This window comes from Pelophylax lessonae (genome assembly GCF_965119305.1).
Source record: "Pelophylax lessonae genome assembly, chromosome: 1".
Classification (NCBI taxonomy): domain Eukaryota; kingdom Metazoa; phylum Chordata; class Amphibia; order Anura; family Ranidae; genus Pelophylax; species Pelophylax lessonae.
The window spans coordinates 431,276,771-431,300,637 of NC_138768.1; the positions used below are offsets into that span (position 1 = coordinate 431,276,771).

The 23,867-nt window shown below is 43.6% G+C and overlaps 1 protein-coding gene across 1 annotated transcript in view; it reads left to right on the top strand.

Annotated features, from left to right (window-relative positions):
• The window catches only part of LOC309546722 (uncharacterized protein), a gene marked incomplete at its 3' end in the record, with an annotated part of 73,926 nt that overhangs the window by 48,863 nt on the left and 1,196 nt on the right, over positions 1-23,867 (top strand). The window contains exons 7-8 of the mRNA XM_082246424.1: positions 2,825-2,908; positions 12,044-12,200. Coding sequence (XP_082102550.1) covers positions 2,825-2,908; positions 12,044-12,200 — 241 coding nt within the window. The remainder of the gene's footprint in view (positions 1-2,824; positions 2,909-12,043; positions 12,201-23,867) is intronic.

Consider the following 23,867-nt stretch of genomic DNA (forward strand, 5'->3'; position numbering starts at 1 on the left):
CTGCCTGTATTACTATCTTCTCCTGTCATGGGACTTATCACATGACCAGAGATGAGAAGGAGAAGCTGCCTCCTGTGTGCTCTGAACTGTGGGCACACAGAGCGTAGGGGTAGCAACTCAGCCCCAGAGCTCCCCTCTTCCCCTTGAAGCCATAGCCATCCTGTCCTTCAGAGCCTTTCAGTCATATACCCTCCCCTAGAGCCAGCCAGGGACCTTGGGTTCAGTGTACGCCAAAGAGGTTTCATCAGCCTTCCAGCCCTCCTGTTTCATCCCACTGAGATGCGCTAAAGCAGCCCTCCTCAGATTGACACCAGTTTCACTGTGGCATTTTTTCCTCCAGTTTACATCAATGCAGAGACATTTTTTTTTTTCACTGATGCCAATGCAGCTGCATTTTTTCCTTCCAGTCACACCACTGAAGCAGGGGTATTTCTTCTTCTTCACTGTTACACCTCCTATTTTACTGCAAGACAATAGAACCAGTTTTCAAAAAGCCACACAACCCTTAAACATGTCTTGGCTAGGCAAGCGGCACGTGCCACTATTGGTTCTGCACCCACATTCACCCTCATTCTCAGGCCCACTGTTTTACAAATTTCCCAGGTATGCTTATAGCTAAGTAAAAATTCTACATTCTATAAAATATATTATTTCTGAATAAGTCAAATTGAAGGAAAAAAACAGCCACTTAGAACCGTGATACCAGTCAGACAAATACAGTAGGGCACATAAAAAGCAGCTCTAATTCCAATATAATATTATGTGATAGAACATACATTTGCGTGAAAGTACAAGCAATCAGAAAAACAGGTCCAAAATAAATGTAAAAAGATATAAAAAAGTGTCTATGTAGGAAGTCTTATTGATCGAAGTCTCCACTCAAGAGCAATCCACTCCCTGAACTGTGCATAAATGCCTTGCAATCCATTGTTGAAAAAGAATCCACCACCGTGAGACATAGCCAAATGTGCCTCTTACCAGATTTGTTGGACCATTAAATTATAAATGGTTATAGAGCGCTCAATGTATCCGGATTAGGAACAATTCCACCACACCATATGGGCAGCTCACAGCATTGAGATCACCAATAAGGAAATAATATACAAACTCCCATAGTGAAGTTTGTAAAAACTTTAAATCATTTATTAAAATCACAATTCCAACATGACAATAAGAGGATCGTTCAATCCACAGGTAAAAAATTGTGTAGCAGGCTGATGGCTCGGTTGCAGACAGCATGGACCCACGCCACCACTTGATGATGTTACAGACAGGCCATGCTCTGTCCATTTATAATTTAATGGTCCAACAAATCTGTTAAGAGATGCATTTGACTATATCTCACGGTGGTGGATTTCTCTGCACAGTGAATTGGAAGGAATTTATGCACAGTTCAGGGAGTAGATTGCTCTTGAGTGGACACTCTGATCAACAGGACATTCTTCATGGACACTTTTTATATAATATATATATATATATATATATATATATATATATATATATATTGTGAAGGATTAGCTCGGTGGTAGGCGTGGATGACCCCTTTGGGGGTGCGTTTTCACAGAGAGATAGCCAAGCAGTGGTTGCAAACAACACTTTGATTTATTCACGCAATTTACTTCACACAATTGCAAGCCTCAAAACAGCCAAAATAAAATAAAGCAAAATAAATCCTTGCCACTGTGGGCGGCTACCTTCTCACACACTGGAACCTATCTAATGAAGTCTGTCCCCAACCTACTGTTGGGCACACTTGGCTGGTCATACAGCAGACTCTCAATAGTCCATGTTTTATCTATCCACCACAGCACATGTTCATTTAAGCTGTCCCTTTGTTTTTCTCTCCATATGGAACATGTCCCTTTTCCTCTTCACACTCTTCACATTGAACACAGTTCATTTAACATGTCTCTCCACATAGCAAGCAGTGCATTTATTTCTTTCCACATAGAAATAGTTTCTCTTCTCACCTTGAGACGATCCAAGACCTCACTTCGAGTAGTCTTCACAACTGGTTACCCTCCTTAGCACACATCACTTCAGGGGGTCTTCTCCCATGCTCACCAGCTTGTCGGGAGGCACTCATCTGTCTGTCCTCCTCTCCCAGCCCACACGGCGACAGGAGGCAGCAGTCATTCTCCCAGGCTTCCTCAGCGTCGGGAGGCACACATCCGTATGTCCTCCTCTCCCAGCCCACACGGCGACAGGAGGCAGCAATCCATAGACTTCCTTTGGACAAATTATAGAGGCCTTAACTTCCTCATTCCGAACAGATGAAAGGCCTTTCAACTTCCTTAGACAGTTCTGGCTACCTCTGCAGCCGACACCCTATAGTAATTGGTGATTTGTCTAACCAAGGTGGAAGTGTAGCTCCTGTCTGTGACAACATTCACAGATTTACCTGACTTCCTGTCACAATATATATATATATATATATATATATATATATATTTATTTATTTATTTATTTATTTAATTTTTTTACATTTATTTTGTACCTGTTGTTTTTCTGATTCTTTGTACCTTCACACAAATGTATGTTTATCACATAGTATTATTATATTGGAATTAGCGCTGCTTTTTATGTACACTAAAATTTCTATATTATATTGAATATTTCAGCCTGCTTCTGAGCTGTTTATGCACACAGTGTTGCCTTCACTACATTTGAATGTTGCTGTTTCCAAAAAAGTTGTGACTACGCATTTCACCCACTGTCTGCAGGGTGTTCCTACAGATACATAGGTCCACTAAGATCTATTTTAATATATACCTTTCTCTCCAAACCTGCATCTGTGAATAATCATATATTTTATTTTTTTAAGCTCGAAGTGTAATGATGTTCTCACAAATACCTACACCAACCATCAGATCAGTGATCTCTAAACAAATACAAGGATCATCATATGGTGAGATGTAATATTACATTTGGAATTCAAACAGGAAATGTTTAGTAGTAAATACGATGCAGAATGCTGTAGGTCAGATTTGGGAGCTGGCTGTCACTTTGTAATAATCCACAACCTGCTTCCCACTGCTTATGTGTGAGATCCACTGACTGGGGGGGGGGGGGGAATGGGACATGAAGCTGTCACTTCTTGATGAAAAACAAATCTGCACATGTGCAAGATCTGCCAATTGGGAGAGACTATCCTAAAGCCTCCTGGGATGTCTTTGACATATATCCCAGAAGGCTGCAGGTGGGGGAAGGCAGACCGAGGTCTACAAAATCCTCTCCTAGATGAGGAAGTAGAAGTGAGTACCTGGAAAAAGGTACTTAATTCCCCCTCCCAAAAAAAAAAAAAACAACTTGCAAATGTGTAACAGGGAGGAGGAATGAGGGATAGAATGATGGTATGTCTGGTAGGAAGGTCTGCTATAAGGCTAATCATTACAGATAGGTAATAATTCAATCAAGAATGACCTAAGCTTTCCTGTGACTGATATTGGCCTTTAAAACAGGATTTCTAAGCTATATATATTATAAGGACCCACAATAGTCACAAAGGATTGTAGCACTGCATGCTTTCCAAAGCCCAGGATCAGTCATGGCAGAGCAGAGCTGATTTACTTTTATATAATGATGTGTAGCAAAGCCCTAAAATGGATAAAGAGCACAGTCCGGAAAACAAGCTTCCTGTGCCAATATGTGGGAGTGGCATACTCCACATTAACTAAGCAGAAATACCTGTTTCAGGTCTATCTGTGTCACTCATGACCTTTTTTTATTTTCCGATCGAAATAGCAACTAGCACAGGTCTGCACCCAATTAACAGAGAGAATGTGCCAGTTTCCCCTAGCTTGGAACAGTCATACAGGAGACAGCTCACATCCCTCTCTGTCTGTGAAATGATCACACTACAGGAACAGAGCCTGCGAGGTTACCAAACCCACCTCGTCCCTGCCGCTCTGAGCTGGGCAGGGGGATGGGGATGAGAAGCAAGATCAGAGCATGCCGCTGGAGCTCTTCTGTTCCCTGTGCTGTCTGCCATTGACACAGCAAAACAGAGAACTGATCACCCATAATTAACCATGAGGTTTGTGTCTCTTCTGGTAATTAGGAGTAGTATCTGCTCCATCTTTTATGATTAGAAGATTGGTGCAAGCATTATGCTTGCACCACTCTTTGTCCACCCCCCCCCCCGCCCCCCGTGTTTCTTAAAGTCACACTGAACTCTGGTGTTAAAAATTTATGTATGTATTCTTAAAGTGGTTGTAAAGGTAAAAGGTTTTGTACCTTAAGGAATTCTCTGCATTAAGGAAAAAAAAAGATTAAAAAAAAAACCTTTAATAGTAGCTGCAGTATCTCACAAATTTGTAAATATTTTATTATATCTTTTCATGTGACAACACTGAAGAAATGACACTTTGCTACAATGTAAAGTAGTGTGTCTATTCTACAGCTTGTATAACAGTGTAAATTTGCTGTCCCCTCAAAATAACTCAACACAGAGCCATTAATGTCTAAACCGCTGGCAACAAAAGTGGGTACACCCCTAAGTGGAAATGTCAAAATTTGGCCCAGTGTCAACATTTTGTGTGGCCACCATTATATTCCAGCACTGCCTTAACCCTCTTGGGCATGGAGTTCACAAGAGCTTCAAAAGTTGCCACGGGAGTCCTCTTCCACTCCTCCATGACAACATTATGGAGCTGGTGGATGTTAGAGACCTTGTGCTCCTCCACCTTCCATTTGAGGATGCCCCACAGATGCTCAATAGGGTTAAGGTCTGGAGACATGCTTGGCCAGTCCATCACCTTTAACCTCCGCTTCTTTAGCAAGGCAGTAGTCGCCTTGGAGGTGTGTTGGGGTCGTTATCATGTTGGAATACTGCCCTGTGGCCCAGTCTCCGAAGGGAGGGGATCATGCACTGCTTCAGTAGGTCACAGTACATCTTGACATTCATGGATTCCTCAATGAACTGTAGCTCCCCAGTGTCGGCAGCACTCATGCAGCCCCAGGCCATGACATTCCCACCACCATGCTTGACTATAGGCAAGACACACTTGTCTTTGTACTCCTCACCTGGTTGCCGCCACACACACTTGACACTATCTGTACCAAATAAGTTTATCTTGGTCTCATCAGACCACAGGACATGGTTCCAGTAAACCATGTCCTTAGTCTGCTTGTCTTCAGCAAACTGTTTGCGGGCTTTCTTGTGCATCATCTTTAAAAGAGGCTTCCTTCTTGGATGACAGCCAAGTAGACCAATTTGATGCAGTGTGCGGCGTATGGTCTGAGCACTAACAGGCTGACCCCCCCCCCCCCCCCCTTCAACCTCTGCAGCAATGCTGGCAGCACTCATACGTCTATTTCCCAAAGACAGTCTCTGGATATGATGCTGAGCATGTGCACTCAACTTCTTTTGACGACCATGGCTAGGCCTGTTCTGAGTGGAACCTGTCCTGTTAAACCACTGTATGGTTTTGGCCACTGTGCTGCAGCTCAGTTTCAGGGTCTTGGCATTATTCTTATAGCCTAGGCCATCTTTATGTAGAGCAACAATTATTTTTTTCAGATCCTCAGAGAGTTCTTTGCCCTGAGGTGCCATGTTGAACTTCCAGTGACTAGTATGAGAGAGTGAAAGGGATAACACCAAATTTACCATACCTGCTCCAGAGAGCCTTTCAATCTCCTCAAGACAGAACCAGGTATGGACAACTCCAAGCTCCTTAGGCACCGATATCTCCCCAATCGGAATCATAGGTAAAAAGCAAACTCCATATACCAGTTCATCCAGAGAATACGTAGTGAGCATATAAAAAATATAAAAGGGCTCATAGGGTAGTAGTCCAACACTCTTTTATTGGTAAACCCCCCCCCCCCCCTGTCCCTCACTCTATACACTCACATAAATACACAAGGATAAGGCACTCAGAACAAAAATCACTGACAGCAATGCCCGGAATCTCACCGCCCCTCTCCTGCTCGTCAGCGTCGGGAGGAGCTCAGTGCAAAATTAATCCTCTTTACTACAAAGTGCTCAGTGCTTGTAAGATGACACACTTTGCTGACAGAAGACAGCCAAAAGTGCTCAGTGCTTGTTGTTGTGTCCGGGTGCTCGGTTTGGGGTTTTAGATTCCACATGGGGAGTTCGATATTTGGCTGTTATAGTCTGTTGGAGGCTGCTGAAAGTTCTGCACCATAAGAAAACAGCGGTGAGCGTTGCTGTGTGCCCGGTACTTACTCGCCATCCAGGCAATTGAGGAAAGGATTGTAAACAAGGCTTATATCCCCTATTTGTCTGGTGAGTAGGGGACTGAGAGGGGAGCACCCGGACACAACAACAAGCACTGAGCACTTTTGGCTGTCTTCTGTCAGCAAAGTGTGTCATCTTACAAGCACTGAGCACTTTGTAGTAAAGAGGATTAATTTTGCACTGAGCACTGGACACTCTATATTAAACAGATTGGTTTTTGTTTTCACATTAATGGAAAGATTACATAATTTAATTTTAATAATTTTTTGAATTTAATACATTTATATGGAATGTGTATATGATGTACATATATTGCAATTTGCACATTAAGTTATAACACCTTTGTGATTCACGAGGCACTTTGATCCATTCTAATATTCATTATATATATATATATATATATATATATATATATATATATATATATATTGTAACAGGAAGTCAGCTAAATCTGGGAATGTAGTCACAGGAAGGAGATACATTTCCACCTGATTTAGAAAGTCCATTAATTAATTTAGGGTGTTGGCTACAGAGCTAGCCAGCAGGAAGTTGAAAGGCCTTCACCTGTTCAGAATGAGGGAGTTAAGGCTCTATAATTTGTTCAGAGAAATTCCTATTGTTTGCTGCCTCCAGAAGCTGCATCCTGAAGCCATGTGGGCTGGGAGCAGGAGGACAGTCAGCGTGTGCCTCCCGACAGGATGTGTGGGCCTGGGAGAAGACCCCCCGGAGTGATGTGTGCCCGGGACGGTAACCAAGGGTGAATACGTCTCAAAGGTGAGAAGACGAACTGTTGATGTGAAAGAAACAAAAGGACTGTGTTGCCCTGTGAAGCTATTATAAAAGGACTATTGAGTGTCCGCTGTAGGACAAGGAAGTCTGCCCGACGGTAGGTTGGAGACAGACACTTAGGCAGGTTCCAGTTGTGAGAAGGTAGCCGCCCACAGAGGCAAGGATTTATTTTCTGTTTTATTTTATTTTGGATGTTTTGCTGCATACAGCCTGGTGAAGAAAACACCATTTAATAAACCACACTGTTTGTTTGCAAGCACTTGTCGGCTACCTCTCTGGGAAAACGCACCCCCCAAGGGGTCATCCACACCCGCCACCGAGCTAATCCCTCACATATGGTGGAGGTATGCAGTGGGCATAAGCAGAGATCCCTGCAAGGAAGTGCAAATGTTTGATGAACTTTATCTGGTGCATGAGATTGCACAATCTATGTGTGCAGGAGAGAAGATCCTGACAGAAAAAAAAAAGTGTTTTAAAGAGACAGCGGTCTCAAAATTATTTGATGAACTTTGTTGTGTCTGGTGCAAGTGACTGCACAAACTGTGTGTGCAGGAAAAGAGATCTTGCAAGAGAGAGAGAAAAACTACATGTGTTAAAGAGACAGTGGTCTGAAAAATTTTTGCTGGACTGTGAAAAATTTGTTTGTGGAGTTATTGAAGATGGGGCGTTCAAAACGCCTGAAGAATGCAAAGATAGATGAAATGAGAGACCGGATTCTATGGATGGAGGGGATGTTGCCGTCTGAACCAGCCCCATCCATGCCTAAAGAGAGTCTACTAAAGAGGAAGGTTGTTGTCCCTAGCAACACTGATGAAACTGCTATGGAGACGCAGTGTGCTCAGATGAAAAGTAAACTCAAAATGGAGGAGATGTTGAAACATCTGATTATATCAAATGCAGCTCAACAGCAAGCAAATGCAGCTCAACAGCAGGCAAATGCGGATTTTCAGCAGAGCTTTGCAGCTCAACAAAAGGCTCATCAAGAGAGCATGGCAGGCTGGAAACAGAGACGCCAGCAGCCAATGGAGGCCATCGGTTTGGAGGAAACCGAGTATGTGTGCAGGGCTGAGTTGGATGCCTTGCAACGGAAAATGGAAGAAAAGGAACAAGCCTTGGAATTGCTTAAAATGGAGCATAGAAACTTGCAGGAAACAAATGAACTACTCAAGTCTCATGTGTCACAGTGGGAAGAATCCACTGCTCTTCTTTTGGTCGAGTTGCAAAAACGCAGAGAGACTATAATGGAGAAAGATACCATCCTCATGGAAAAGGAAAGGGAAATTCAGACTTTGCAGAAGCAAAGCATGTGTGAAATGTTGGAGTTGCGTAATCAGCTGGAAAAAAGTCTTCAGTGTTTGGAAGTTACAAAAATAGACCTGCAGGAGTCGCAGGAACAGAATGTCGCTCTGAAAACGACATTGTCTCTCAGCGACAACGAGAAAATTGAAAGAGAGGCTAAATTACTGAGTACTGTGTATGAGCTCACCACTTTGAGCAATGTGGTAGATGAATTACGTGCAGACTGTGAAAGTTGGAAAGGTGAAGCCCAACGTTTCCAGCAGCAGTTAAAGGAGAAAGAAGCCTGTGTGGCAGAATTACAGTCTCATTCCCAGAAACTAGCCAATGAGGTGAAGGCTCTTATGCAGGGAAAAGGAGATTGTGAACATAAGAGGGAAAAAGTAGAGGCACAGCTTCTGGAATCGCAAGTCAAGGTGTCAGAAGGTGACCGATTGTGTGCTAAGCTGTTAGAGAAGGCAAACCGATTGCAGGTTGAGTTGGACAGTGTCACAAATCGGCTTTCTCAAGCAGACAGCAAATCTAGAGAAATTGCGGAAGATTTTTCTATCTTGGAATCCCAGCTGCAAGACACGCAGGAACTCTTACAGGAAGAGAGGTGTCAAAGGCTGAGTTCTAGCACAAAGCTCAAACAAATGGAAGATGAGAAAAATGGCTTCCTGGAACAATTAAAAGAGGAGGCAGAAGCAAAGAAAAACCTATCAGAGCAAGTCGCAACATTGCAAGCTCAGATAGCGGATATGAAAAAACGCATGGAAGAAAGCGTTGGTTCATTACAGTGTGTTGAAGATGTGAAAAAGAAGTTTGATCAGATGCTTGGTGAAGAGAAGACTGTGTCTGCAAAATATGCAGAAGAACGCGCCCGTGCAGAAACGGAGGTGCGTGATAACGAGAGCAAAGCCCTGTTCTTGGCTCGCTCTTTGGAGGAAGCTCTAGAGTGTAAGGCTGAACTAGAAAGTGTTAACAAACAGCTGCGTACAGAAATTGAAGAATTGGTCAGCTCCAAGGATGATGTTGTGAAAAGCGTTCAGGAGCTAGAAAAGTCTAAGCGAGCCTTAGAACAGCAAGTAGAAGAGATGAAGATTCCGTTGCAGGAACTGGAAGAGGAATTCCAGGCAACAGAGGATCTGTCCCAAAGAGGGGATAGTGTGCCTGATGCAGTTCTTAAAAGGATCAGAGTTTTGGGGTCTGTCCTGAGTGAGCCTCAGAAATGTGATGACATGTGGCTTGAATCACCCCTGTGGAATAAACCGTTCCTTCAAAAACTTCAGCAAACAAAGGAGCTGTGTAAGAAATGTGATGTTTTCTCAGTTCAGGCTGAAAACCTAGTGGAGAAAACTAAGGCTGTTGGTGAAAACGTGAAGCAAATGAATAAGTGCCTTTCAGGGAGTGTTTCCAAAATGGAACTGGTGAAAGACGGGTGGCAGAAGTTTGATCGTGATCTTGAGATGCATTCCATGTGGAATTCAGATAGAGAAAAAGAACTAGGTGACCTTGAGCGGTCAAATAGTTCAGCAGAAAGTGCATTTAAGAAACCTGTAAAAGAATGTGTTGCAGTTCCATGCTTCTTCACCGATGCAGAGAGGAGGTCTATAATGGATACCACCCAGATCGCTGGGTTCAACTGTGTTGTTGCCTTTGACCCCTATGTTGGTGGAAGGAAAGTTGATGATGTTCTGGTTGGCTTCTTCTGTGAAGAGTTTGGCAAGAAATATAAACTCAATATCAAATCAAATAGTAGGCCTTTACTGCGACTCGCTCAGGAGGGCGAAAAGTTTAAGAAGTTGATGAGTGCAAATGCTTCAGATCTGCCTATGAATATGAAATGTTTGGTGAATGATATTGATATCTCTGGGAAAAGGAACAGGGGTCACTTTGAAGAAATGTGTGACAGCCTGTTGTCTCAATTGGAAAATCCTCTGCACAGCATCTTAGAGCAAGCAAAGCTCAAGAAGGAAGATCATTCCCTTTTACAACAAAAAGTCAATGATTGTGTACAGCTGTATGGAGAGGCAACTCAAGTCACAGAGGGATGTCAAGAGTCCCTACTTGGAACAAAGCTTAGTGAAGCAAAGGTTCTCAAAGTTTTGTGGAAAACATTTATGGATTGCAGAGAGAGGCGTCTTAAGAATGTTGAAGACATTAAGACTAGCCCAATTGAGTTGCCTATGGATCACGGTCCTCCATGGTGGATTGGACAGACGGTTATGAGGGACAAGCTGTCTGACATTTATGAGAAAGCTGTCAATGAAGATGACAGAAACGAGAAGGAGCAAAATGATGCCAAAAATGCAGTTGAAGAATGTGTATATGAGATGAGAGACAAACTGTGTGGCATTTATGAGAAATCCGTCAATGAAGATGACAAAACAGTTTCATCCGGAAGCTTGAGGATAATAGGAGGCTTATCAGTGAGTCAGCAGTGCTTGACACATGCGTGCCTGGAAATCTGTGTCCCAACCCTAGGGTTGAAACAAGAGGGGGGGGTATGTAACAGGAAGTCAGCTAAATCTGGGAATGTAGTCACAGGAAGGAGATACATTTCCACCTGATTTAGAAAGTCCATTAATTAATTTAGGGTGTTGGCTACAGAGCTAGCCAGCAGGAAGTTGAAAGGCCTTCACCTGTTCAGAATGAGGGAGTTAAGGCTCTATAATTTGTTCAGAGAAATTCCTATTGTTTGCTGCCTCCAGAAGCTGCATCCTGAAGCCATGTGGGCTGGGAGCAGGAGGACAGTCAGCGTGTGCCTCCCGACAGGATGTGTGGGCCTGGGAGAAGACCCCCCGGAGTGATGTGTGCCCGGGACGGTAACCAAGGGTGAATACGTCTCAAAGGTGAGAAGACGAACTGTTGATGTGAAAGAAACAAAAGGACTGTGTTGCCCTGTGAAGCTATTATAAAAGGACTATTGAGTGTCCGCTGTAGGACAAGGAAGTCTGCCCGACGGTAGGTTGGAGACAGACACTTAGGCAGGTTCCAGTTGTGAGAAGGTAGCCGCCCACAGAGGCAAGGATTTATTTTCTGTTTTATTTTATTTTGGATGTTTTGCTGCATACAGCCTGGTGAAGAAAACACCATTTAATAAACCACACTGTTTGTTTGCAAGCACTTGTCGGCTACCTCTCTGGGAAAACGCACCCCCCAAGGGGTCATCCACACCCGCCACCGAGCTAATCCCTCACAATATATATATATATATATATATATATATATATATATATATATATTGTATTTATATTTATTTATTCTTATAGAGTGATTTATATAATTTTTGGAAGCACTTTGTGTCACTAGATATAATTTTGCACATATTTACTATTTATTATTAATTTATTGAGCAGCGCTGATACACATTAACTATAGTTAGAGAACTGACCACGCTGTGCTCTCCAGCTTAGTGTGGTCAGTGTATAATAGGAAAGCAGAGGGACTGGCAGGAAAACCAGGGATTTCACATAAAGGAAACCATACAAAGAGAACAGGATACTTTCTCATACAAGTACATGGTACAGCAGGCGCATATCCGGAACATGAAATGCTGGGGTAACAAACACTTTAAGTAGTGGATGTATATGGGTTTTTTTTTTTTTTAAGAATAAGGATATATTTTACTGTCATCACATTCTTGATTTATAATAAAATGTATGATTTGTACAAATTTTCCCCATGCTCTTTTCAGAATCCTCACTCTGTAAAACAGACTTCACTGACAGTCAAAAAAGGGATGACTGTAACTTTTTTTGACATTTATTTTAGGTAAAGTGTTTGTGGCACTTCAGCTTGCAATAGAAATTGTAGCAGTGAGCACTTCAGCTGGATTCAACAAACTTTATCAAGCTACTTTAGATTGGTACAGTGGATTCTGTTTTATCGTATTTGGCGCCCTGGGATTTCTCAGCATTATTCCTATTGGGTGAGTTATTTCGATATTTATAAGAACAGCTTTCAAAACTGTTGAAAAAAGTTTTATTTTACCACTTGTTGACTGAGCGGCATGTTCAGGTACAATCACGTACCTGTACGTCGGGAGCTGCACAGGTGTATTAGCACATCCCCTGGGTGTGCAGCCACGCACTCCTGTGACCACTGTGTCCATCGGAGCAGGGGTATCATGTAATCGCTATGACCAATCATAATGATCACATGATAATAATGTAAAAAAACTGTCATGTCATAGATTTCCATTCATGAACAGCTTGATTATGGCTGTGATCTGTGATTGGCAAACAGCTTGCTTATGGTTGTGATCTGTGATTGCCAAACAGCTTACTTATGGTTGTGATCTATGATTAGCCCACAGCAATCACATAGTACCTGGCTACTGAGTGGATGTAGCCAATCACAGATCACAACCATAAGCAATCTGTTCATGAATGGTGACACTGAACTACTCTGATGGAAGTATGTAAAAAGAAATAGTAAAAATGTTTAAATTAATAAAACATTATTATATTTTTTAATACTGCACCAGTCAGTATCCCTGGTCGCCGCCACGCCAGTCATTTGATGATGGTGCACTGCACTGGTATGAAAATAAAAAATGTATTCGTTTTACAAAAAAATGTGACAAAATATTACAACTTCAAAAAACTCGCCATGCCTCTTACTAAATACTTTGGACTGTCTACTTTCCAAAAAAGGGCAATTTGGGAGGTACTGTATATGTATGGTCCTGGCATTTTAATAGCCTCAAGAAATGATAGGCTATCAGTACATCAGGATGATCAGTTTTCAAATATACCATAGTTTGTAGACTCTAAAAGCTTTTACAGAAACCAATTAATATACACTTTTTGGGGGTTTTCTTTATTTATTTTTTACCAAAGACATGTAGCAGGATACATTTTGGCCTAAATTTATGAAGAAATGTGATATTATTGGATATGTTTTATAACAAAGTAGAAAATATAATTTTTAACATTTTCGGCCTTTTTTATTTTATATGGGGGGGGGGAGGGGAGAGGGGGATGGGGGGAGAGAAGGAGGGGAGGGAGAGAGAGAATATTATTTGACCTCCTGCAGATTTTGTAAGTTTGCCCCCTTACAAAGAAATGAAGGGTCGTATAATTTTTATCATAGGTGTATTTTAAATGATAGAGGCAGAATATCAACCAAAAATCCAGATAAAAAAAAACATGAAACAAATGTTATACAAATAAATTGAGTTACAGTACAGTGAGTAAAATAAGTATTTAAACCCCAAGCAAAACATGACTTAGTACTTGGTGGAGAAACCTTTGTTGGCAAGCACAGAGGTAAGACGTTTCTTTTAGTAGGTTACCAGGTTTTGCACACATCTCAGGAGGGATTTTGGTTCATTCTTCTTTACATATTTTCTCTAAATCCCGGTTTCCACTAGTGCGACTTGCGGTGCGACTTGACACATGTCAAGTCGCACAGCAAGTCAAAACCCATTGTTTTCAATGGGGACCGTTTCCACTGCCGCGGCTTCAGTTGCCGCGACTTCAAAAGTAAATCGTGTACTACTTTTGAGCGCGACTTCCCTCTATATATGAGGGACACGTCTCACCGAAGCCGCAGTTTACTTTCGCTACGAAGTCGTGCTAGAAGTAGCACGACTTCGTAGCCGCACTAGTGGAAACCGAGCCTAAATCCTTAAAGTGATTGTAAAGTCTTGTTTTTTTTATCATTTAAAATAACAAACATGTTATACTTACCTGCGCTGTGTAATTGTTTTGCACAGGGCAGCCCAGATCCTCCTCTTCTCGGGTTCCTGGCTAGAGCTTCTAGCCCCTCCCTCCTGTTGAGTGCCCCCACAGCAAGCAGCTTTCTGTCAGGGTACTACCAATATCTTGGCCAACCAGCGAATTCACGCATTGGCGCGAATACGCATGTGCGCCCAATCACGGGCGAACGCAGTCCGAAATGTGCGTGCGCCAATGCGCTCGCGCATACGCAAGTGCGTAATGGCGCTTGGCGCCAAACGGCCTATTTAAAGCCAGCAAGCACAACAACTAGTTGCTGGATGATCAACAGCCTCCCGTGTTCCCTGTGCCTTGTAAACCTGCTGATCGTGATTTCCTGTTGCCGACCCGGACTGTTTGACGTTGTTTCTCCTGGCTCCTGACCCCTTGGCTTACTCTTGGATTCCTGCTTGTCTTCTCCAATACTTGACCTCGGCTTGGCTCCTGACTTCTCTCCAGCATTCTGCCAGTCTGTTCCTGTTGCACCTTGCTACTGCCCGGCTTGCCAAAGTGTTCCGGACCTGCTCGGAACTTCACAACAAGCTCTGTTCCTGCTTCCATCTGGTCATCCCAACCGGCAACCTGTGCTACTTTGGGCACAGCACTCCCTGTCCCACTTCCAGGGGTGCTCTGTGCCTAGCCACAAGGGGAGCCCTCTCTACACTCCGGCTTCGGATCAGGTATGTGACACTTTCTATGGGCGAACCTGAGCCAAGCTGCAGCTCTGTGTATCCATTCAGGCATTGAGCTGCCACTCGGCCCGGCCCCTTCTCTCCCCTAAAAAAGAGAGATCCTGGATGGCTGAGGCATTCGTGGACATCGCTGGGTAGAGAGGGGGCTCAAGTAAGTGTTAGGGGGGCTGAGGGGGACTGCTGCACAAATAAAGCTTTTTATCTTAATGCATATAATGCATTAAGATAAAAAAAACCTTCTGACTTTACAACCTCTTTAAGGTTTCTTGGCTGTCACTTGGCAACTCGAAGTTTCAGCTCCTTCCATAAATTTTCTATAGGATTAAGGTCTGGAGACTGGCTAGACCACTCCATGACCTCAATGTGCTTCTTTGGGTCGTTGTCATGCTGGAAGACCATCCACGACCCATCTTCAGTTTTCTGGCTGAGGGAAGAAGGTTCTCATCCAAGATTTTACAAAACATGGCCCCATCCAAGTACCTTTGACAGAGAAACAGCCCCAAAGCATAATGTTTCAACCTCTGTGCTTGACTGTACAGCAAAACCATCCCATGGGTCATAGTAGGCATTTTTCTTCCTCCAAACACAGCGAGTTGAGTTAATGCCAAATAGCTCAATTTTGGTCTCATCTAACCACAGCACTTTCTTCCAATCCTACTCTGAGTCATTTAGACATTCATTGGCAAACTTCAGACGGGCCTGTACATGTGCCTTCTTGAGGAGGGGGACCTCACATGTGCTGCAGGATATGGCGTCATATTGTCTTACCAATGGTTTGTTTGATGGCTGTGGTCCCAACTAGCTTGAGATCATTCACAAGATACTTCTGTGTAGTTCTGGGCTGATCCCTCACTTTTCTCATGATCATCCCTACCCCATGAGGCGAAACCTTACATGGAGCTCCAGACCGAGGGCGATTGATGAGTATTTTGTGTGTCTTCTATTTGCGAATAATCACTCCAACAGTCGATTCCTTATCCCCAAGCTTGTTGCTGGTGGTCTTGTAGCCCATTTCAGCCTTGTGCAGGTCTACAATCTTGTCCCTGACGCCCTTTAACAGCTCTTTTTGGTCTTGCCCATGATGGTGGGTTTGAATGGAAGAAAGAGATTCTGTGGACAGGTGTCTTTTATACACATAATGAGTTTTCATTAGCAGCACCTTATTAAATTGACAGGACTAATCTGTGTACCACATAAGCACATACTGTAGTCAGTCTGTGGGAGCCAGAATTATTGTTGGTTGGTAGGGGATCAAATATTTTACTCACTGAACTGCAACACAATTTTTAACTTTTGCCTTATGTGTTTTTCCTGGATTTTTGGTTGATATTCTGTCCTTATCATTTAAAATACATAAACATTTTATAGACCCATAATTTCCTTGTAAGTGGGCAAACTGACAAAATCTGCTGGGGATTAAATAATAATTTTCCTCACTGTGTGTGTACAGTATCTCATGAAAGTGAGTACACCCCTCACATTTTTGTAAATATTTTATTATATCTTTTCATGTGACAACACTGAAGAAATGACACTTCGCTACAATGTAAGCAATGTAAGGTAGTGAGTGTACAGCTTGTATAACAGTGTAAATTTGCTGTCCCCTCAAAATAATTCAACACACAGCCATTAATGTCTAAACCGCTGGCAAAAAAAGTGAGTACACCCCTAAGTTAAAATGTCCAAATTGGGCCCAAAGTTTCAATATTTTGTGTGGCCACCATTATTTTCCAGCACTGCCTTAACCCTCTTGGGCATGGAGTTCACCAGAGCTTCACAGATTGCCACTGGAGTCCTCTTCCACTCCTCCATGACGACATTGCGGAGCTGGTGGGTGTTAGAAACATTTCGCTCCTCCACCTTCTGTTTTGAGGATGCCCCACAGATTCCTAATAGGGTTTAGATCTGGAGACATGCTTGGCCAGTCCATCACCTTTAACCTCCGCTTCTTTAGCAAGGCAGTAGCCGCCTTGGAGGTGTGTTTGGGGTCGTTACCATGTTGGAATACTGCCCTGCGGCCCAGTCTCTGAAGGGAGGGGTTCATGCACTGCTTCAATATGTCACAGTACATGTTGACATTCATGGTTTCCTCAATGAACTGTAGCTCCCCAGTGCCGGCAGCACTCATGCAGCCCCAGGCCATGACATTCCCACCACCATGCTTGACTATAGGCAAGACACACTTATCTTTGTATTCCTCACCTGGTTGCCGCCACACACACTTGACACTATCTGAACCAAATAAGTTTATCTTGGTCTCATCAGACCACAGGACATGGTTCCAGTAATCCATGTCCTTAGTCTGCTTGTCTTCAGCAAACTGTTTGCGGGCTTTCTTGTGCATCATCTTTAAAAGAAGCTTCCTTCTGGGACGACAGCCAAGCCGACCAATTTGATGCAGTGTGCGGCGTATGGTCTGAGCACTGACAGGCTGACCCCCCCCCCCCCCTTCAACTTCTACAGCAATACTGGCAGCACCACTCATACGTCTATTTCCCAAAGACAATGAGGTGCCCTCTTGGAGGTGTGTTTGGGATTGTTATCATGTTGGAATACTGCCCTGCAGCCCAGTCTCCAAATGGAGGGGATCCTGCTCTGCTTCAGTATGTCACAGTAGATGTCGGCATTCATGGTTCCCTCAATGAACTGTAGCTCCCCAGTGCCGGCAGCATACATACAGCCCCAGCAGACCATGATACTCCAACCACCATGCTTGACTGTAGGCAAGACACCCTTGTCTTTGTGCTCCGCACCTGGTTGCCGCCATACACGCTTGACACCATCTGAACCAAATAAGTATGAGAGAGTGAGAGCGATAACACCAAATTTAACACACCTGCTCCCCATTCACACCTGAGACCTTGCTACATTAACGAGTCACATGACACCGGGGAGGGAAAATGACTAATTGGGCCCGATTTTGACATTTTCACTTAGGGGTGTACTCTCTTTTGTTGGCAGCGGTTTAGACATTAATGGCTGTGTGTTGATTTATTTTGAGGGGACAGCAAATTTACACTGTTATACAAGCTGTACACTTACTACTTTATAGTATTAGATCTCTAATGTTAGTGGTGGGGAAGGTGACGTCGGTGATGGCGTGTCTATGGACGTCATGTGGGTGCCCACAAGAGAGAGGAAGAGGAGGGGAGTTCAGAGGGAGAGATGGACCAGCAGATAGGGAGGAGAAGCAGGCCGAACTTACATTGCACAGGAGGGACAAACCAGACTGCTAATGTATCAGGAGCGAGCTATCAACCATGTACGGTCACATCTGGCGCTCCGCAGTGTGAGCTTTTTTTTAACTTGTCTGCTGCTGACAATAGTGTTGCCATCTGCAGCCTTTGCAGTCAACGCATACGTCGCGGTAAGCCCAACACTCACCTAGGGACGACCACCTTAAGAAGGCACCTGGACTCCCATCACCGAGCCCAGTGGGAGCAATGTCGTCAGAACCCACAAAGCCACACTCCAGGCTCTCACCGTCCAGCCTCTTCTCCTCTCTCCTTACAATTGTCCTCCACTCCACCTTCCATCATCACGTCCTCACGTTTTTCTGGAAAAAGGCAGCCTTCCATGGCCCAAATGTTCGAGCGTAAAAAAATGATGACGCCGGATAACTCTCTTGCCCAATGGTTGACCGCTGGCTTGTCTGAACTTATAGCCCGCCAACCACTGCCATATAAACTGGTGGACTCGGAGGCCTTTCGATAATTTTTGGCCATTGGAACACCACAATGGAAGGTCCCAGGAAGGAAATATTTCTCGCAGAAGGGCATCCCAGAGCTGTATGGCCATGTTCAGCGGCAAGTGAATGTATCTCTGGCACACAGTGTCAGTGCCAAGATACATCTGACCACAGACACGTGGTCTAGCAAACACGAGCAGGGGAGGTATATAACATTTACTGCCCACTGGGTGAACCTTCTGACGGCCGTCAAGCATGTAACCTGTGGCACCCGTGTAGATTTGGTTTTACCGCCATGGACTACGTGCCAGCCTGCCTTTTCCGTTGCTACTGTCTCTTTCGCTGCGCTGCCCAAGATCCCCAGAACCTATTCGACATGCCAGGTGAGACGTTGCCATGCTGTGCTGCGTCTGTTGTGCCTGGAAGCTAAGAGCCACACTGGTCCTGCACTCCTTTCAGCTTTGCGTTCACAGGCAGATCAGTGGCTAACACCGCTCAATTTGACAGTTGGTAAAGTGATGTGCGACAATGGTGCCAATCTGCTGAGCGCGCTGAAACAGGGCAAAATTACACACGTACCATGCATGCCACACGTCCTGAACTTGGTCGCGCAGCGATTCGTTGTCAAATACCCTGGGGTCCAGGACGTCTTGCGGCAGGCCAGGAAACTCTCGGGCCATTTCAGAAGATCTTACGCAGTCATGGCTCGCCTTGCTGACATTCATCGGCGACACATCCTGCCCGTCAGACGTCTTATTTGTGACTGACTGATGCGATGGAACTCAACGTTGTATATGCTTGATAGGCTGCTCCGGCAGAAACGTGCAGTTAACGACTATCTGTACCAGGACAGGTTCTGGGGAGCTTGTTTTTTTTTCACAGCGCCAGTGGCTGCTCATGCGCGACACATGCAGACTTCTGCTGCCATTTTTAATGATATCACCAAACTGGTCAGTCGCAGCCAGGGCGCCATCAGTGACATCATAGCTTACGCCTTCTTTCTAGCTTACGCCTTCTTTCTTTCAGCCGACCCATCAACAGCTGTCCTCCAGATCCAGCAAAGACTGACAGGTATCCGACTACATCTGGTTAATGGCCGATGTGGACGCTCTGAGAAGTGATGAACCCCTGGACTACTGGGTGGGCAGGCCGATGTGGACGCTCTGAGAAGTGATGAACCCCTGGACTACTGGGTGGGCAGGCTTGACCTCTGGCCAGAGCTTGAACAATTTGCAATGGAACTGTTGGCTTGCCCCTCATACAGTGTCCTGTCCGAAAGGACGTTCAACGCAGCAGGGGGGATTGTGACTGATAAGCGCACTCGCCTAGCTCACGACAGTGTTGACTACCTCACATTTATAAAAATGAATGAGGCATGGATCTTGGAGGAATTCAACCCATGTGACCAGTAAACCATGTTTGATTCAAATTCCTCATGACAGGCCACAAATATTGCCACCACCTATAACAATTCATGGTCCCTGTCTTAGGTAAATACAGTGGCATAAAAGGCCTTTTATGTCCGTTGAATGCCTAATTTTTGGGGCCTGTATTGGCCGACACTTATTTATCCTATGAATGCCTAATCTACCTCCAGCCACAGAATACAAAGTTCTTTGCTGTCAGGTGAACGCCTGTGGGCTAATTTTTGGGGCCTGTAATGGCTGACACTTATTTATCCTGTGAATGCCTAATGTACCTCCAGCCACAGAATGTAAAGTTCTTTGCTGTCAGGTGAATGCCTGTGAGCTAATTTTTGGGGCCTGTAATGGCCGACACTTATTTATCCTGTGAATGCCTAATGTACCTCCAGCCACAGAATACAAAGTTCTTTGCTGTCAGGTAAACGCCTGTGGGCTAATTTTTGGGGCCTGTACTGGCCGACACTTACTTCTGTATCCTGTGAATGCCTAATGTACCTCCAGCCACAGAATACAAAGTTCTTTGGTGTCAGGTGAACGCCTGTGGGCTAATTTTTGGGGCCTGTACAGGCCGACACTTACTTCTTTGTCCTAAAAAAAGAATGCTTGTCGATCGCAGATTTGCTTAATACTTCTGGTATGTCAGTGTCCATGTTGTAGGACTATTTGTGCACAGCTAGTAAGTATTTTGTGGCTGCAAATATAACCTGGATGTTTTTCATGTTCGCCTGCCATTAAAATAAATGGGACCCGCCGCGAAGGTTCACGAACATTTGAGCGAGTTTGCGCGATCGCGTTCGCGAACCGTCCCATTAGATGTTCGTCCATCACTACACCAAACGATATGTCTGGTGGAAATCCAATACAGCTCACCATCCAAATAACACCATCATGTAAAGCATGGATGTGGTAATATCCTGTTATGGGAGTGTTTCTCTGCAGCAGGGACTGGAGCACTTTTCAGGATAGAAGGAAAAATGGAGGGGGAAAATACCATCAAATTCTTGAAGAAAATTTGCTGCCCTCTGCCAGAAAGTTGTCAATGGGAAAAAGGTTTACCTTCCAACAGGATAATGACCCAAAGCACACAGCAAAAATGACCACACAGTGGTTGAAGAAAAAAAAGGTGAATATCCTTGCATGGCCTAGTCAGAGCCCAGGCTTAAACCCCAATCTGTGGAATGACTTGAAGACTGCAGTCCACAGATAGTAACCATCAAATTTAACTAAACTTGAGCAGTTCTGCAAAGAAGAGTGGGCAAATATTGCAAAGTCTAGATATGTAAAGTTAGTAGAGACATATCCCAACAGAAAAAAGGCTGTAAATAAATCAAAAGGTGGTTCAACAAAATACTGACACAAGGGGGTGATTTTTCCAACTTAGTGATCCTGTTTGAATTTGTTTTTCTTCTGACATGTTGGTGTTATACAGTTGGATAAAACAAAAACTGTGTCTGTCTTAATTTCGGACTGCAAAGCAACAAAATATGATTATTTTAAAGGGGGTGATTCTTTTCTATACCATGTGTGTGTGCGTATACATTTTCACATTCCGTTGTGAGGAAAGATAGAAACTGTGTCTTCAATCTTATACAATGTACACATTTAGCATAAGCCCTGAACTAGTTACATGGTAATATATGGCATTTGGTAGAAGAACTAGATGTGAACTCATATGGTATGCTCAGACCTAGAAAAGTATTGAGTAGCAAAGGACAGAGGCAAAATGGGCCTCTATAATTGCAGGTACAACATGTTGCGGACATCTGGTGGCTTCTTGACCACACATTTTGGCAGGAGCTTCCACAACAAGGAAAATAAGATATACTATAAAAGACAGTAATGTTATTTACAGTATATTGAATGTAACTTTCTGGCTGACCGAAAACCATGTTAAAGGTAAGACTAAAAAAACCTAATGTGAATGCATCACCAGGACCAGATGGCTTACACCTAAGAGTTCTCAAAGAACTTGGCTAGTTAATGGACATTACTCCTAATTTTTAAGGACAGCTTACTGATTGAATGGTACCAGCAAATTGGGGAAAAGAAAACGAGTTACCACAATATGCAAAAAGGGCCAAAATATATACCTGGAAACTACAGACCAGTCAGCCTAACATCAATGGTATGTGAAAAATTAGAATAAGGAACCATATGCAAGAATTTGCTGATGAAAATAGTTTTATTAGCACTAACCAACATGGATTTATGAAAGAATGTTCTTGCCAGACCAACTACAAAATAAGGTATTTTGGAATTGGAGATATTGCATGTACCTGATTAGAAAACAGGAGCGCATCCAGTAGTGATTAATTACATATTTTTTTAATTGTTTAGAGTTGTGAGTGGAGTACCCCCGGGTTCCGCTCTGGAACAAATTCTGTTTAACTTGTTCATAACCAATATAGGAGGTTGGAATATATAATTCCATCTCCGTGTTTGCTGCTGATGCAAAACTAAGCAGGGCAATAACCTCACAACAGGACATAGCAACTTTAACAGAAGACCTAGGTAAAATAGTGGGCTGGGCAGCTATGTGGCAGATGAGGTTTAATATTGCAAAATGTAAAGTAATGCACTTGGAAGCTAACAATATGAATAAAAAGTCAAGTTACTTGCTAGGAGGAAAACCTCTGGGAGAATCAAGGATGGAAAAGGATCTGGGGTTCCTGGTAGATCATATTCAGCAATAGTGTGCAATGCAAGGCCAGCAGACTACCAGCATGCATTTAAAAAAAAAAACCCTGGTTCAAACCACATTTTGAGTATGCTGTCCAGTTCTAATCACCAATTCTCAGGAAGTACGAGCTTAAACTGCATCCAGAGAAGGGCAACAAAGCTAATTAGGGGGCTGGAGGACCTCAGTTATGAGGAATAACTACACCTGGTTGCCGCCACACATGCTTGACAACATCTGAACCGAATACGTTTATCTTGGTCGCATCAAACCACAGGTCATGGTTCTAGTAATCCATGTCCTTAGTCTGCTTGTCTTCAGCAAACTTTTTCAGGGCTTTCTTGTGCATCATCTTTAGAAGAGGCTTCCTTCTGGGTTGACAGTCATGCAGACCAATTTGATGCAGTGTGCGGCATATGTTCTGAGCACTTACAGGCTGACCCCCCACCCCTTCAACCTTCAGCAATGCTGGCAGCACTCATACGTCTATTTCCCAAAGACAGCCTCTGGATATGACGGTGAGCACGTGCACTTCTTTGGTCGACCATGGCGAGGCCTGTTCTGAGTGGAACCTGTCCTGTTAAACCACTGTATGGTCTTGGCCACCGTGCTGCAGCTCAGTTTCAGGGTCTTGGCAATCTTCCTATAGCCTAGGCCATCTTTATGTAGAGAAACAATTCTTTTTTTCAGATCCTCAGAGAGTGCTTTGCCATGAGGTTCTATGTTGAACTTCCAGTGACCAGTATGAGAGAGTGAGAGCGATAACGCCAAATTTAACACACCTGCTCCCCATTCACACCTGAGACCTTGTAACACTAATGAGTCACATGACACCGGGGAAGGAAAATGGCTAATCGGGTCCAATTTGGGCATTTTCACTTAGAGGTGTACTCACTTTTGTTGCCAGTGGTTTAGACATTAATGGCTGTGTGTTGAGATATTTTGAGGGGACAGCAAATTTACACTGTTATACAAGCTGTGCACTCACTACTTTACATTGTAGCAGAGTGTCATTTCTTCAGTTTTGTCACATGAAAAGATATAATAAAATGCTTACAAAAATGTGAAGGATGTGCTCGTTTTTGTGAGATACTGTAGATGTTCAATCTTAAACTGCATATTTCTTTTAGAGCAGTAAGGATCTGGAACTTCATCCACGGTTGGTGGTGTCAGCAGCATAAATTAAAAAAAAAATTTTAGATGTGTTTCTTAGCAAAAATAATGTACAAGAATATTGAAAATGGTAGTGACCTAAACACACACACACGCTGAACTGGATGAACCAGTGTACTTAATCAACCTTACCAACTACACGACAAGACTGCTTGCAAATGCAATGAGCATTAATAGGAATTAAAACTGGGATCCATTCCTTTTCTTTGTACAGGGGGCCT